Source organism: Sinocyclocheilus rhinocerous, unplaced genomic scaffold, assembly GCF_001515625.1.
Source record: "Sinocyclocheilus rhinocerous isolate Xijiao unplaced genomic scaffold, SAMN03320098_v1.1 scaffold861, whole genome shotgun sequence".
Classification (NCBI taxonomy): domain Eukaryota; kingdom Metazoa; phylum Chordata; class Actinopteri; order Cypriniformes; family Cyprinidae; genus Sinocyclocheilus; species Sinocyclocheilus rhinocerous.
This window is the reverse complement of record NW_015640043.1, coordinates 896,781-908,913: the sequence shown is the minus strand read 5'-3', so window position 1 is coordinate 908,913 and position 12,133 is coordinate 896,781. Positions and strand designations below refer to the sequence as shown.

General features: G+C 37.2%; 1 protein-coding gene across 2 annotated transcripts; it reads left to right on the top strand.

The window, feature by feature from the left end:
- The first annotated feature begins 2,064 nt into the window (after positions 1 to 2,064).
- Positions 2,065 to 11,986, top strand: LOC107752311 (alpha-mannosidase 2C1-like). Of its 2 annotated transcripts, XM_016568257.1 has the most exons (26): positions 2,065 to 2,315; positions 2,577 to 2,702; positions 2,779 to 2,902; positions 2,987 to 3,057; positions 3,135 to 3,312; positions 3,400 to 3,589; positions 4,078 to 4,184; positions 4,425 to 4,535; positions 4,635 to 4,727; positions 5,847 to 5,963; positions 6,051 to 6,146; positions 6,233 to 6,378; positions 6,581 to 6,704; positions 7,447 to 7,568; positions 7,644 to 7,729; positions 8,622 to 8,783; positions 8,937 to 9,019; positions 9,112 to 9,206; positions 9,309 to 9,413; positions 9,540 to 9,696; positions 9,781 to 9,924; positions 10,775 to 10,884; positions 10,997 to 11,076; positions 11,154 to 11,293; positions 11,380 to 11,483; positions 11,561 to 11,986. In XM_016568257.1, the coding sequence occupies exons 1-26, from the start codon at positions 2,215 to 2,217 to the stop codon at positions 11,673 to 11,675; spliced, it is 3,087 nt and encodes a 1,028-aa protein (XP_016423743.1). In that variant the 5' UTR covers positions 2,065 to 2,214; the 3' UTR covers positions 11,676 to 11,986. The 2 variants fall into 2 exon arrangements, 1 of the variants encoding a protein (XP_016423743.1); XR_001641343.1 differs by lacking the exons at positions 10,997 to 11,076; positions 11,154 to 11,293; positions 11,380 to 11,483; positions 11,561 to 11,986 and adding an exon at positions 9,994 to 10,100 and having other exon boundaries at positions 10,775 to 10,850.
- The last annotated feature ends 147 nt before the right edge of the window (positions 11,987 to 12,133 follow it).

The following is a 12,133-nucleotide window of genomic DNA, read 5'->3' as shown; positions in this document are numbered from 1 at the left end:
AGTTTGAGTTGTGTAGCATGAGAGCTAATGGCAAAATAATGAGAAAACTTATGAGTGTGCAATGATCATATGATTTGACTTTGGAGATCTTGAAGCTGTGAATTCTGAATGACATTAAGCAAAAAATATATATATATAAAAATCCAGCAGTCGCTGAATATTGAAAATATATTGAAATACTCTCCTCCAATGGAAAATAATAATAGAAGGCAGACAGAATGTGATTTTGATTTATTTTGCGTGTTTGTTGTACACTGCATATATTTGTGATGAGCACTGGGAATTTTGAGGTATTATTTTTCATTATATTTTTCCTCATTTTGTGTCTTAAAAATTGTTTTGGTGTAGTCAGTCTTTGTGTTGTGATGTTGGTAAAAGTATTCTCCAGCGTCTCCTCGTTCCTCGTGTGTGTGTCACCGTGACAGTTGTTTTGTTTGTGATGCCATGAAATTGACTTGACAAAAGCACAAATTATAGTATTTTTTTAGTATTATTTTATATATTTTATTTTATATAATATTTATTAGTATTTTTATTTTATTTATGTTTTTGTAGGCTATAGTATTTTTTATTATGTGAATTGTTGTGTATAAAACTTAAATCTTGTTATTACTAATGTATGAAAAATAATGTACTAAATTTTGACAACATTTTTACATTTTATATACTTTGGCATTGAAATTAGTTTAGTCTGCAAACTTCATTTACAAAGTACATTAAGTAATATCTGATTATATATTATACATTAGACTATAAATATAATCTCATGGCATTTATGTGTCACAAATAACAATAATATTTTTAAACTTTTTGCATACTATGAAAACCAAAACACAATTTGGAAATAGAATAAAAACATTCGGACAAACAAGAAAACAAGTTCTTAAAAGTTACAGGTTAGGAGTTAAACTCCAAAGCATCTAATGATGTTATGCCAGAAATGAATTTTGTGACTATATCACAAAAACTCAACTAATTTCATACTTGAAGTCTAAAATAATCAGTAAGTCTCCACAAGCTGCGTCTTTTCAAATACTTTATTGTGATGTAAAGTAGCAAAAATTGCTTTATTGCAGATGTCGAACCATCACCTCCTTTTCAATGTTTTGTTAATCACTGTTACACCTGATATAAACTTCATTCATAAATAGTCCACTATATTAATATTATTTAATATTATTATATAAAGGTTTACTAATTACTAATTTTATATATGTTGACTAATTATATTTGGTTTACAATTAGTTAATAATATAATATATATTAATATAATAAGTTAGGTTAGTTTACAAACTTCTATTCTTTACATTAAATTATACTCAATTATATTAAATTACGTTGGCTATAATTCAATAGCATTTATGTGTGCTAAATAACTACTAATGAAATAAGTGCACAAAGTATAGGCTACAAAGTACATGAAATTATATCAAATCCAACTAAAACCAAAATACAATTTGGAAATACAATAAAAACATTTGGGCAAAGATATTTCTTGTCTTTGTCTTTGTCTCTTGTCATTACAAGTACACCATAGTATAACTTTTGAACAATTTAGCAGGGGTAAAATGACTGTAGGACAAACGATTTTCACACATTAAATGTTAAGATGGTTTGTGCTCATTTTACTTTTTGATCATCATAGATCTTCACAGTTGTGATCATCATAGTTTCATGATGGACCGTTTAAAATCTGAATTGGGTAAAACAATGCAAGGGTTAAACAGTAAATTCCATAAACAAAAGACATTTGAAAAGTAGCAAAAACAAATCATGAAGGCACCAAATGTTTCCAAGACAATTGTAATGAGATATTTTTTATATAAATCCACTGTAACTAGAAAAACAAACAAATAAATATTGAAGAATATAAAGACCTTGTGCCTTGTACTTTTGAATATAAAACTGAATAAAAACACAAAAGTGACTGAAGGTCATGGTGCTATATTTTGGATGGTGTAAAACATAATGCAATGGGTATGTCAATGGTCCATTTGAGATATAGGTGGCGGTAATGCACTTATAAGTCTGCGATCCGCCGTAAAGCAACAAGAAGAAGAAGAAGAAGAATAATGCAATGGCGTCCTCTAATGTTCATTAGCCGAAGCACGCGGCATTTACAGCTGATTGTTATTGTCAATGTACTTCCGGGTACAAGTGCAGAGACGCGTCTGCAGCTGACCCGTTTATTCATAACTACGTTAGTTTTTAATCATGTACCACCAACCCGTACTGAAAAACAGACGGACTCTACTAGAGCGAGCAGAGAAGTTTATCTCTGATATATATTTCACAGACTGCAATCTTAGAGGAAGGTAAGCCAGAGCTCTTTTATGTACACTGTTTCTTTCTACGCATACTAATGTTTGGTATTTATTTATTCGTGTTTATGCAAATTCATTGGACGTTTTTTTAGGTAAAACCTACTAATTATACTCTACATGTCTTTAAATAATTATTATTTAGTAGTTATTTCTTGGTAACTAGTCCTTGAAGATTAACAAAAGACCTTTGACCTTGTTTACTCTTGTTGATGGTTTGTTATGTTGTGATTTAAACACTCTCATTCCCTGCAGACTGTTTGGAGACACTCATCCACTTGAATCCGTCTCTGTGTTCCTGTCAGAGAAGCGTATTCTTTATTCAGAGGCCATCCAGCAAAACTTTCAGCTTTGTAAAGTTGGTGACGCGTTCGGGCCCACGTAAGTTGCGTAAATGGTTTACTGTCTAACAAACGGTTTATAATAGTGTATGGTATTACCTGTAAATGTTTCACAGATGGTGGACGTGCTGGTTCAAAGTGGTCTTGAAGATCCCCGAGGCCTGGAGAGGGAAGGAGGTGCACCTGAGATGGGAGAGCGATGGAGAGGGAATGGTGTGGCGGGATCAACAACCACTCCAGGTCAGGAGACCAAGGCCCGGATTAGGATCTCATGAATGAGTTGCCGAATGTTTAAGAGTGCATTCAATGTGAATTATTTTTTAGGGTTTGACCAAAGAAGGTGAGAAGACCAGTTATGTTCTGACCGAGTGCTTGAAGGACAGTGAACCTCATGGGTAAGTGGAAATCTAATAGTGTAGCCCGAATTGATATACATTTGGTTCAGTCTTCATGTTTTAATCTCAATTTTCAGCATTACCCTATATGTGGAACTTGCATGTAATGGACTTTTTGGAGCCGGAAAAGGTTCCATGATCGCCGCCCCCGACCCAAACAGGAAGTTCACTCTCCAGAAGGCCGAGCTTGTTGTTTTCAATCAAGACGTCAGAGAGCTTCTCACTGACTTTGAGATGCTTGTGGATATTGTCAAGGTATTGTCACACTATGATGTTAAAGTGAGCAGGGAATCAAAAATGTACATCCTTAATAGACACTTAATTTACACTGTTTTTGGACAGATACTAGGAGAAGGAGAGCAGCGCGGATTCCAGGCCTTGTTTACAGCCAATGAGATGGTGAACCTGTGCGATCCAGCCAATCCCAGTTCATTTGCTGCTGCTCGAAGTCTAGCCCAGAAGTTTTTTGCCCAGAAAAATGGGGAGAGTCAACACGTGGTGCATGCCATGGGTCACTGCCATATTGACTCGGGTAATAATCACGTGTGTCCTCAAAAATGTTAATCTGCATATTAGAATGATTTCTGGAGGATCATGTGACACTGAAGACTGGAGTAATGATGCTGAAAATTCAGCTTTGCATCACTGGAATAAATTACATTTTAAAATATATTAAAATAGAAAACAGCTATTTTAAATTGTAATAATATCTTACAATATTACCTTTTTACTCGTACCCTCCTCAGCTTGGCTGTGGCCTTATGAAGAGACCATCAGGAACATGGGTCACTGCCATATTGACTCGGGTAATAATCACGTGTGTCCTCAAAAATGTTAATCTGCATATTAGAATGATTTCTGGAGGATCATGTGACACTGAAGACTGGAGTAATGATGCTGAAAATTCAGCTTTGCATCACTGGAATAAATTACATTTTAAAATATATTAAAATAGAAAACAGCTATTTTAAATTGTAATAATATTTTACAATATTACCTTTTTACTCATACCCTCCTCAGCTTGGCTGTGGCCTTATGAAGAGACCATCAGGAAGTGTGCTCGCAGCTGGGTCACTGTGATCAGACTGATAGAGAATAACCCAGAGTTTGTCTTTACATGCTCACAAGTAAGTTTCTGACCATCCTTACAGATTTTCTTTCTTTTTAGTCACAGTGAGAAAGAATCCCCTTCGCCGTGGCCGTAAGCCAATGGAAAATGCTTAATAAATGTACAAAATATTGTGTTAATTCACATGTAAATTTTTTTTAGGTTAGGTTAAGGCATAAAAAATAGCATTAGCTCAGTACAAAGCAATAGACGTCAATGAGATGCTCATCATGATAGTAAAACAAACGTGTATGTTCAGGCACAGCAGTTCCAGTGGGTGAAGAGCTGGTACCCGAACCTGTTCTCAGAGATCAAGCAATTTGTGCAGAAAGGCCAGTTTATTCCGGTCGGAGGCACGTGGGTGGAAATGGTAGGATGAAAATATTTGTGCACGTTTCTTCACCTCATTCTGTTCAGAACTCATTAAAATCTCTTTAACAAGCTGATTTGTTCTGTTTCTTTCTATTAGGATGGCAATTTGCCGTCTGGGGAATCCATGGTAAGACAGTTTCTACACGGCCAGAATTTCTTCAAGGATGAATTTGCACATTACTGTAAAGAGGTATCTCAATTTGTCTAAAAAATGTACATTCCGTCACCATGACACAATACAGTTTGTATATTTTCTCTACTTCATTATCAGTGTTGATGCAGGTGAGTGCAGTGACTCATGGGCACAGTCGACCAGGTCTTGGAATCTCTTTAATAAAATCTGCAGTTTACTGGGAAAGAACAGATTAAGAAAGAAAAACTGTGCAAATCTTCTCTCCGCCAAAGCTGAGGAGGTCTTGAGAACCAGAAAGGAGGGAACGTGAGGCTGTATATCTGTCAGACACAACCCACAGATGGGCCTTGAGAAGAGATAAAGAAACGGAGTACAATGACAGAAAATAAATCTTAATTAGTCAAACTTCTAAAAGAATGTGGAACAGATGTAATTACGTCATCTGTTATTACATTACACATTTTGGATATTATAATTTGACTAATTTTTTATTACTTTTGAACCGAATAAGACAGAATATGTTGTTTACCTGCATGTCATGTGAGCATGAACCCTGACCATGCAAACGTGTTGTTAAATTCATGAAATATTAACTTAAATCTCAGGAGGTACTTTATATAAATATATTAGAACAATAATTTGTGTATTTTTAATGTGATGGGAAGACAAAAGCCCTCTAATGCCTTCTAGTAATACATGGTCGAATGACTCACGGAGTAATAATTCAAATATAATTCAAATGTGTGTATCAGAAGTTGATTAAATATGCAGTATTCCAGTGTTGAAAACAAAAAAACTCTTAAAAGTGAAACGATTTCTGCAAATCCAATCAAATACTCTGTGGCCTCTCAATTTTCTGTATAATTATAGCCACTTGACTAGTGGCTGGTGTGTGCAATTCCACAAGACTGAAAGACTTTGCAAACATGAATAATGAATAATTTATTGCCACTGTGAATAATATGTAATCAGTAAATACGGTAGTAACTGTAATCTAATTACAAGTATTTAGTTTGTAGAATCTGATTACATATTATGTAATCTGATTATATGTATAATCAGATTTAATAATACATACTCAGATTCTACAAATTCATGTATTATGCTAGTCACTGTTTTAAAACAAAACACACACCTTTCCATTACTAAATCACTTTCTACTGTTATCTCACACAGTTCTGGCTGCCAGACACATTTGGCTACTCAGCACAGCTGCCTCAAATCATGAAAGGATGTGGGATCTCTCGTTTTCTTACTCAAAAGATAAGTTGGAACCTTGTTAACACATTTCCGGTATGTACCTACCACATCTATACATGTAAAAACCACTTATTATGGTTGTTTTGATGTTTAAAAGCCCATAAATCCTCTTTCCACCAGCATAACACATTCTTTTGGGAAGGTATTGATGGGACGCAGGTTCTCACTCATTTCCCTCCGGGTAACTCCTATGAGATGAAGGGTAAAGTGGAAGATGTAAGTGTGTCATCATGTGACACATCATTTGAGAGCTCCCTCTAATGAACGCCCATCTCATTTCTCCTTTCTCTGGCTCAACACAGCTAATCAACACTGTGAAGAACAATAAAGACAAGGGACGAGCCAATCACAGCGGGTTTTTGTTCGGTTTTGGAGACGGGGGCGGTGGCCCCACACAGCTAATGCTGGACCGTCTACAGCGTGTTCGGGACACTGATTGCCTGCCAAAGTCAGTTTCCTTTACATCTGTCTGAGGGTGTAACACAAAAACATAAATTTCCTGCTGTTTAGACAATATATATAAAAAAAAAAAAGACATTAAAATGCACTTAGTCTGTGGCACAAATGCATGACGTCAATGAAGAATAATTACCAGAATCAGTCATCTTTATTTAGTAATGATTTGAGATTATCGTGATTGTGTCATTCAGAGTTCAGATGTCAAGTCCTGATGTCCTGTTCTCTCAGCTGGAATCGGACTCATCCCTCCTGTGTACGTGGGTTGGCGAGCTCTTTCTTGAGCTACATAATGGCACATACACTACACAAGCAAAGGTGTGTTTCCGTCTCTCAAAACCCAATATAGTGCACATCCTAACTGATTAAATTAGTGAACTTGCATCTGCATTAATTTTCATTATACAGTGCAGGATTTGATAAAATAGATAAAGATTTTGCATTTAAAGGGGTCCTATTATGCTTTTTCAACTTTAGTTAGTCTGTAATGTTGCTGTTTGAGCATAAAAAAGATCTGCAAAGTTACAAAGCTCATTCAGAAGGCGGGCTTTCATTTGATACAGGAACTATTCGAGCCGTTCATGCCAGACTGAGGAGAGAGGTGTTGTAATAATGTAAAATATGTGAAAAATAATGTGTTTTTCGAACAACCTAGTATGAGAGCCTGTTCTAGTACACCCCCAAAACAAAATCAAGACTTTGTAAAAGAGCATAATAGGACCCCTTTAAAGCATTTAATTTTGCTTCACATTACCATTTTCCATTTCTCTGACATAAGTAAGCAGGCTGTTTTTGGTTACTGTACCTTTAAGAGTGCGTAAATTACCTCAGTTATGACTGGCTAACCCACTTAAAGGCATAGTTCATAACATTATTCATCAGATATATAAAGGGAGTGATCATTTGTTAATATGCCTAGTGTTCCAAGGTCAACACTGTCAATTTCTGAATGATCATCTTGCATGGGAACTTTTTGTTAGATTATGTTTAAATTGGACTATTTTAATGAACAAGGCTATGAAATGCCCCCTTTTAATTATTTTAATTATTTGTTTTGTAGATAAAATTGGGAAACCGCCATTGTGAAGCTCTGCTTCATGACGTTGAGGTGGCTAGCTGTCTGGCCTTGTGTAAAACGGATAGCTTCAAATACCCAGCATGCAAACTTCAAGAGCTGTGGAGGCAAGTACTAATGCATCAAAGATCCTGGTGAGAAGAGCATAGCTAAGATCTTAAGTGACTGTGTTTTTATTTTAGATTACTTCTACTCAATCAGTTTCACGATGTGATTCCTGGCAGCTGTATTGAGATGGTTGTTGAGGATGCTTTAAAGTACTATGATGGTAAACCTGTACTACTGTCTGCATATTTTCTTCCAACCATTGATTTTAGAAGAATAAGTCTAATTAAAGTTAATTTAATATAGTATTAAATGAATAGTTTATAATTCAGTTTTTGTATTACTCACCCTCATGTTGTTCCACCTCTGAATTAATCTCATAAAAGTATACCAAAAAGTAGTCCATACAATTCCTCCATTGTATTCCAAGCCTTCTAATGTCATTTGATAGCATTGTGTGGGCAGTATATTGAAATTTAAGTCATTAAAAGTGTTGCCCTTCAGCAATCTCAATCACACTTCTGCACACTCAAATTTGAGACTCATGAGAGCCAGCGGCACTCGGTATCACTGACAGCAAAACTAGTGTAATGTATCCTCACATGCATATTTGAGTACTTAAACAAGATTTGAGAGCTATGGTGGAGGAATAAGAACTTATATTATGAACTGTTCGTCTTTACTACTAACTACTAGCAAATTTCTCCATCTGTGCATAAAATCTTAAAATACACATTAAAACTAAAACAAAACAAAAAAACATATGCCCTTCAAAAGATCACTGGACTAACAAGCGGACCAATAATTATTGAATTTTGTCTGCATGTAGAAAAAATAGCGACAATGGCTTCCCTGATTGCAACAACTTTTAATTTGTGCTCCTATGCAACTTTGGAAGGAAGGATAGCTAAAGTTGTATGGCTTGAGAAGACTTGAAATATAGTGCATATGTAAAACAGATGTGTAAACATTCTGCCTATCAGCCCATCCCTTCATGTTGGGTTTGAAATGACATGAGGATGAGTAAAAGATGACAAAATAACTCCACTTCCTGTGCCTGTGGTATGCCTAATGGACTGCATCATCAGATGACCTAATGAACTTCATATTTTCAGAGATACGCACCACAGGGTCAAGACTTCTTCTTGCTGCTTGTGAATCACTGGGATCCACTCCTGGGAAGGGTGCAGGATCCAGCATGGCTGTGTTGAATACTTTACCTTGGGAGAGAACTGAAGTCATATCACTGCCAGCGGAGGACGCTCAAACAAGATTAGGTGCTTTCCACAGACAAAACACAACATTGTTCAGATTACCTTATTTTGGGTGAACCTCGAAGCTATCTCCTACTCATAATAGGGTGTCATCTAATGATAGGGTAAGATTTCATTAACCACATCTCCTATTATGGTCCCTACCTGTTTCTGCAGCCTTGGTGAAAGTACCTAGCGTGGGAGTAGCTCAAGTCACAGAGACGGCAGAGCCTAAGGATTCTGTTTCTGTCACAATGATGGTACTTGATTCCCTTGGAAATTTTCCAAATTCTCCATATTTTTCTTCGACCCACACATTTTCATCATTCAGTGGGTGCCCTTTGTGATACAGGTCGGTGGGACCATTATGATGGAGAATGGCCTTTTGAAGGCCACAATAGACCAAACGGGTCGTTTGATGTCCTTGCTTTTACTTCAAACAAACAGGTGAGTCATAATGTAGGGCCTTCAAGAAAAGTGCAAAATCTTATAAGGCTGCTTGGAGTACTTTTACAGTACTTACCGCAAGAAACTATGTTATGACTCCAGGGAAACTATTTTCGAGGGTTGCCTCGGGAACCAGTTTACTTTGTTTGATGATGTGCCTCTGTATTGGGATGCCTGGGATGTGATGGACTACCACCTTCAGACAAGGTGAGATTGTTTCTTGTCACTGCAGTAGGTGGGATCAGAGTCTGAACCTGTATGAATCCAGCTTTGAACTCTGAATGAACCCAAGTTAATGTCATAATCTTGATGGCAATAACTCTTCTTTCCCAGGAAGCCTGTAATTGAGGTCATCGAGCCCGCCAAGGTGGTGAGATCAGGGACACATCAGGGCAGCGTCTCCTTCTCGCTAAGGATTAGCGGAAAAAGTACTATTAGACAGGAGATTGTTCTGGATGCTTGTTGCCCCTATATCAAATTCAACACCCAGGTAGCAAAGACATCTTATGCTTGATATTTAATCAACCGATTGCTCAAGAAACTCGGTGAAGCGTAATGGATACCTTGTTTCCAGGTGGACTGGGAAGAGTCACATAAGTTTCTGAAGGTGGAGTTCCCTGTACAGGTGCGCAGCCCAAATGCTACATATGAGATCCAGTTTGGACACTTGCAGAGGCCCACACATAGAAACACCTCCTGGGACTGGGCTCGCTTTGAGGTAGTGTACTTGGTTTAATCCTTTTTACTCAATGGCCATCCTCGAAACATCATGGTCAACTATTTTCAGGTCACAGATATATAGCCCCTATCTTCCTGAATGGAAACCTCCAAAACTGGTCCTATCCGAAATGCCACCCTCAATCATTGCAGTTCTCCTCAAGCTTCCACATGCTGGTAACTTTGTAGTAGTAGTCTACTGTGTCCTCACTATTGTGGGTGTGGCAAAAGGGCACAACAAGGGAACATTGTGGTTGCAAAGAGATGCTCATAAGAGTCCCTTAAAAAACATAAAATGAAAAATGGGACACCTTGCGGCAGGTTTGGGCAACTCTGGCTCTCAAGGTCAACTGCCCTGCAGAGTTTAGCTCCAACCCTAATCAAGTCCTAATCAAGACAGTGGACTTTGAGAGCTAGAGTTGCCCAGCCCTGCCCTATGGTCTGTAAAATTGAGTATAGCTAAGGCTACAAGTCACCAAAGTCCACAAGTACTCTCTTTTTGGGACACTTTTGCCAAGTGTACATTTCAGTAACTTGTCCACCAATAAAATATGAAAAAAAATCATATGGTAAACCTTGATTCTTTAGCTCAAATCAGGATAAAAACTGCATTTTTATTAGTTGGTCCAATGAATGCCCATGCACATTCTAGGCCAGAAAGACGAGATAATGTCCTCACCAATAGGACAATTAGCTCTTTTCATTCGAAAGACTTTGCTTCCCAACACCCCCATGTTGAATACTGCAGTTTTTCCCATGGTTTTCTCAGCCACGTCTCCTCATAACATCTGTGGTTTTATGTTCTTTTGGAGAACTTTACATAATGTTTGAACTTATGTTTTAAATAATAGGTGTGGGGACACAAATGGGCTGATCTGTCTGAGCATGGCTTTGGTGTGGCTCTTCTTAATGACTCAAAATATGGCTACTCGATCCATGAAAACATCATGACCTTATCTTTGTAAGCTACCCACGCAGAAAGAATAAACACGGCAATATCTTTCTAACACAAGTACAGTCAGGTCATTAAAATGTGTTATGATTTGGCTAACATCACCTTTTTTTCCCCACAGATTGCGGGCTCCAAAAGCACCAGATGCCAATGCAGATATGGGTCATCATAATTTTACCTACGCCTTGATGCCACACACAGGTTGGTACATCTTGAATTTAAAAATTATTATAAATCATTTTCAGACAACCATGAATAAAATCAATGCATTTGTAAAGGCCCCTTCCAGGATGCTTTAGTTATCCAGTACGCCTACAACCTGAACTTCCCGCTCCATGTCTTTCATGGCGTCATTTCTGAACCCTGGAGTGCGTTCTCTGTAAACTCCCCTGCTGTCATCCTGGAGACCGTAAAACAGGTGACCATTCATGAAATGTCGGTGACCTCTTCTAACAGATTTTGCCCACTGTGTTCAGCACAAACTCTGTTTCCTTTTTCTCCCAGGCGGAAAGTAGAGAGAATGCCCTTCTTATTCGCCTCTATGAGTCTCACGGAAGCAGCGTGACTACGACTTTGTCAACTTCCCTTCCACTGCATAAAGCATGGCAGTGAGTTATCGATCAATACCAATGTTCTCTTGCTGAATTGTGAAGAACACTATTCTCATAGCCTACTGTCTTTACAGTTGTGATCTCCTGGAGCGTCCTGATTCCATTATCCCTGTGTCAAAGACCACCTCTGGAATATCCTTAACATTCAAACCCTTTCAGATCAGATCTCTCCTCTTAATTATAAAGTGATCCATTTAATTGCATATCGATTATGATGCAGGTACTTGAATCACTTGTTTTCCCTAAGTAGCTGCTGTCACTTTGGAAAATTGTGGTTTATGATATTCATACACGTTTTCACTTTTAAACTGTCTCAGTAAAGTTTTTCACACAAACTTTATTTTTTGTAAAAAAAAAAACATTTCAATAAAATGGATTACTTGGTTATTTTTTCTCCAACTCTTTGTTAGTGAAATCTTAGGAAAAGGGTAGTTAAGATGGTTGATTAAACACTAGAAGTAAAAGAAGATAAGGCCACATGCAGGCATATTACACAACAAAAATACACATATTTATATATTTGATTGCATACATATATTTCTTATTTACTTCAAAAAAGGATTAAAAAATCCGTACTGAATATAAAAAGTCTGGGTGGTCCATTACAGTAGCTTGCTGACTTCGCCTCTTCCGATAATTTAGTCTGA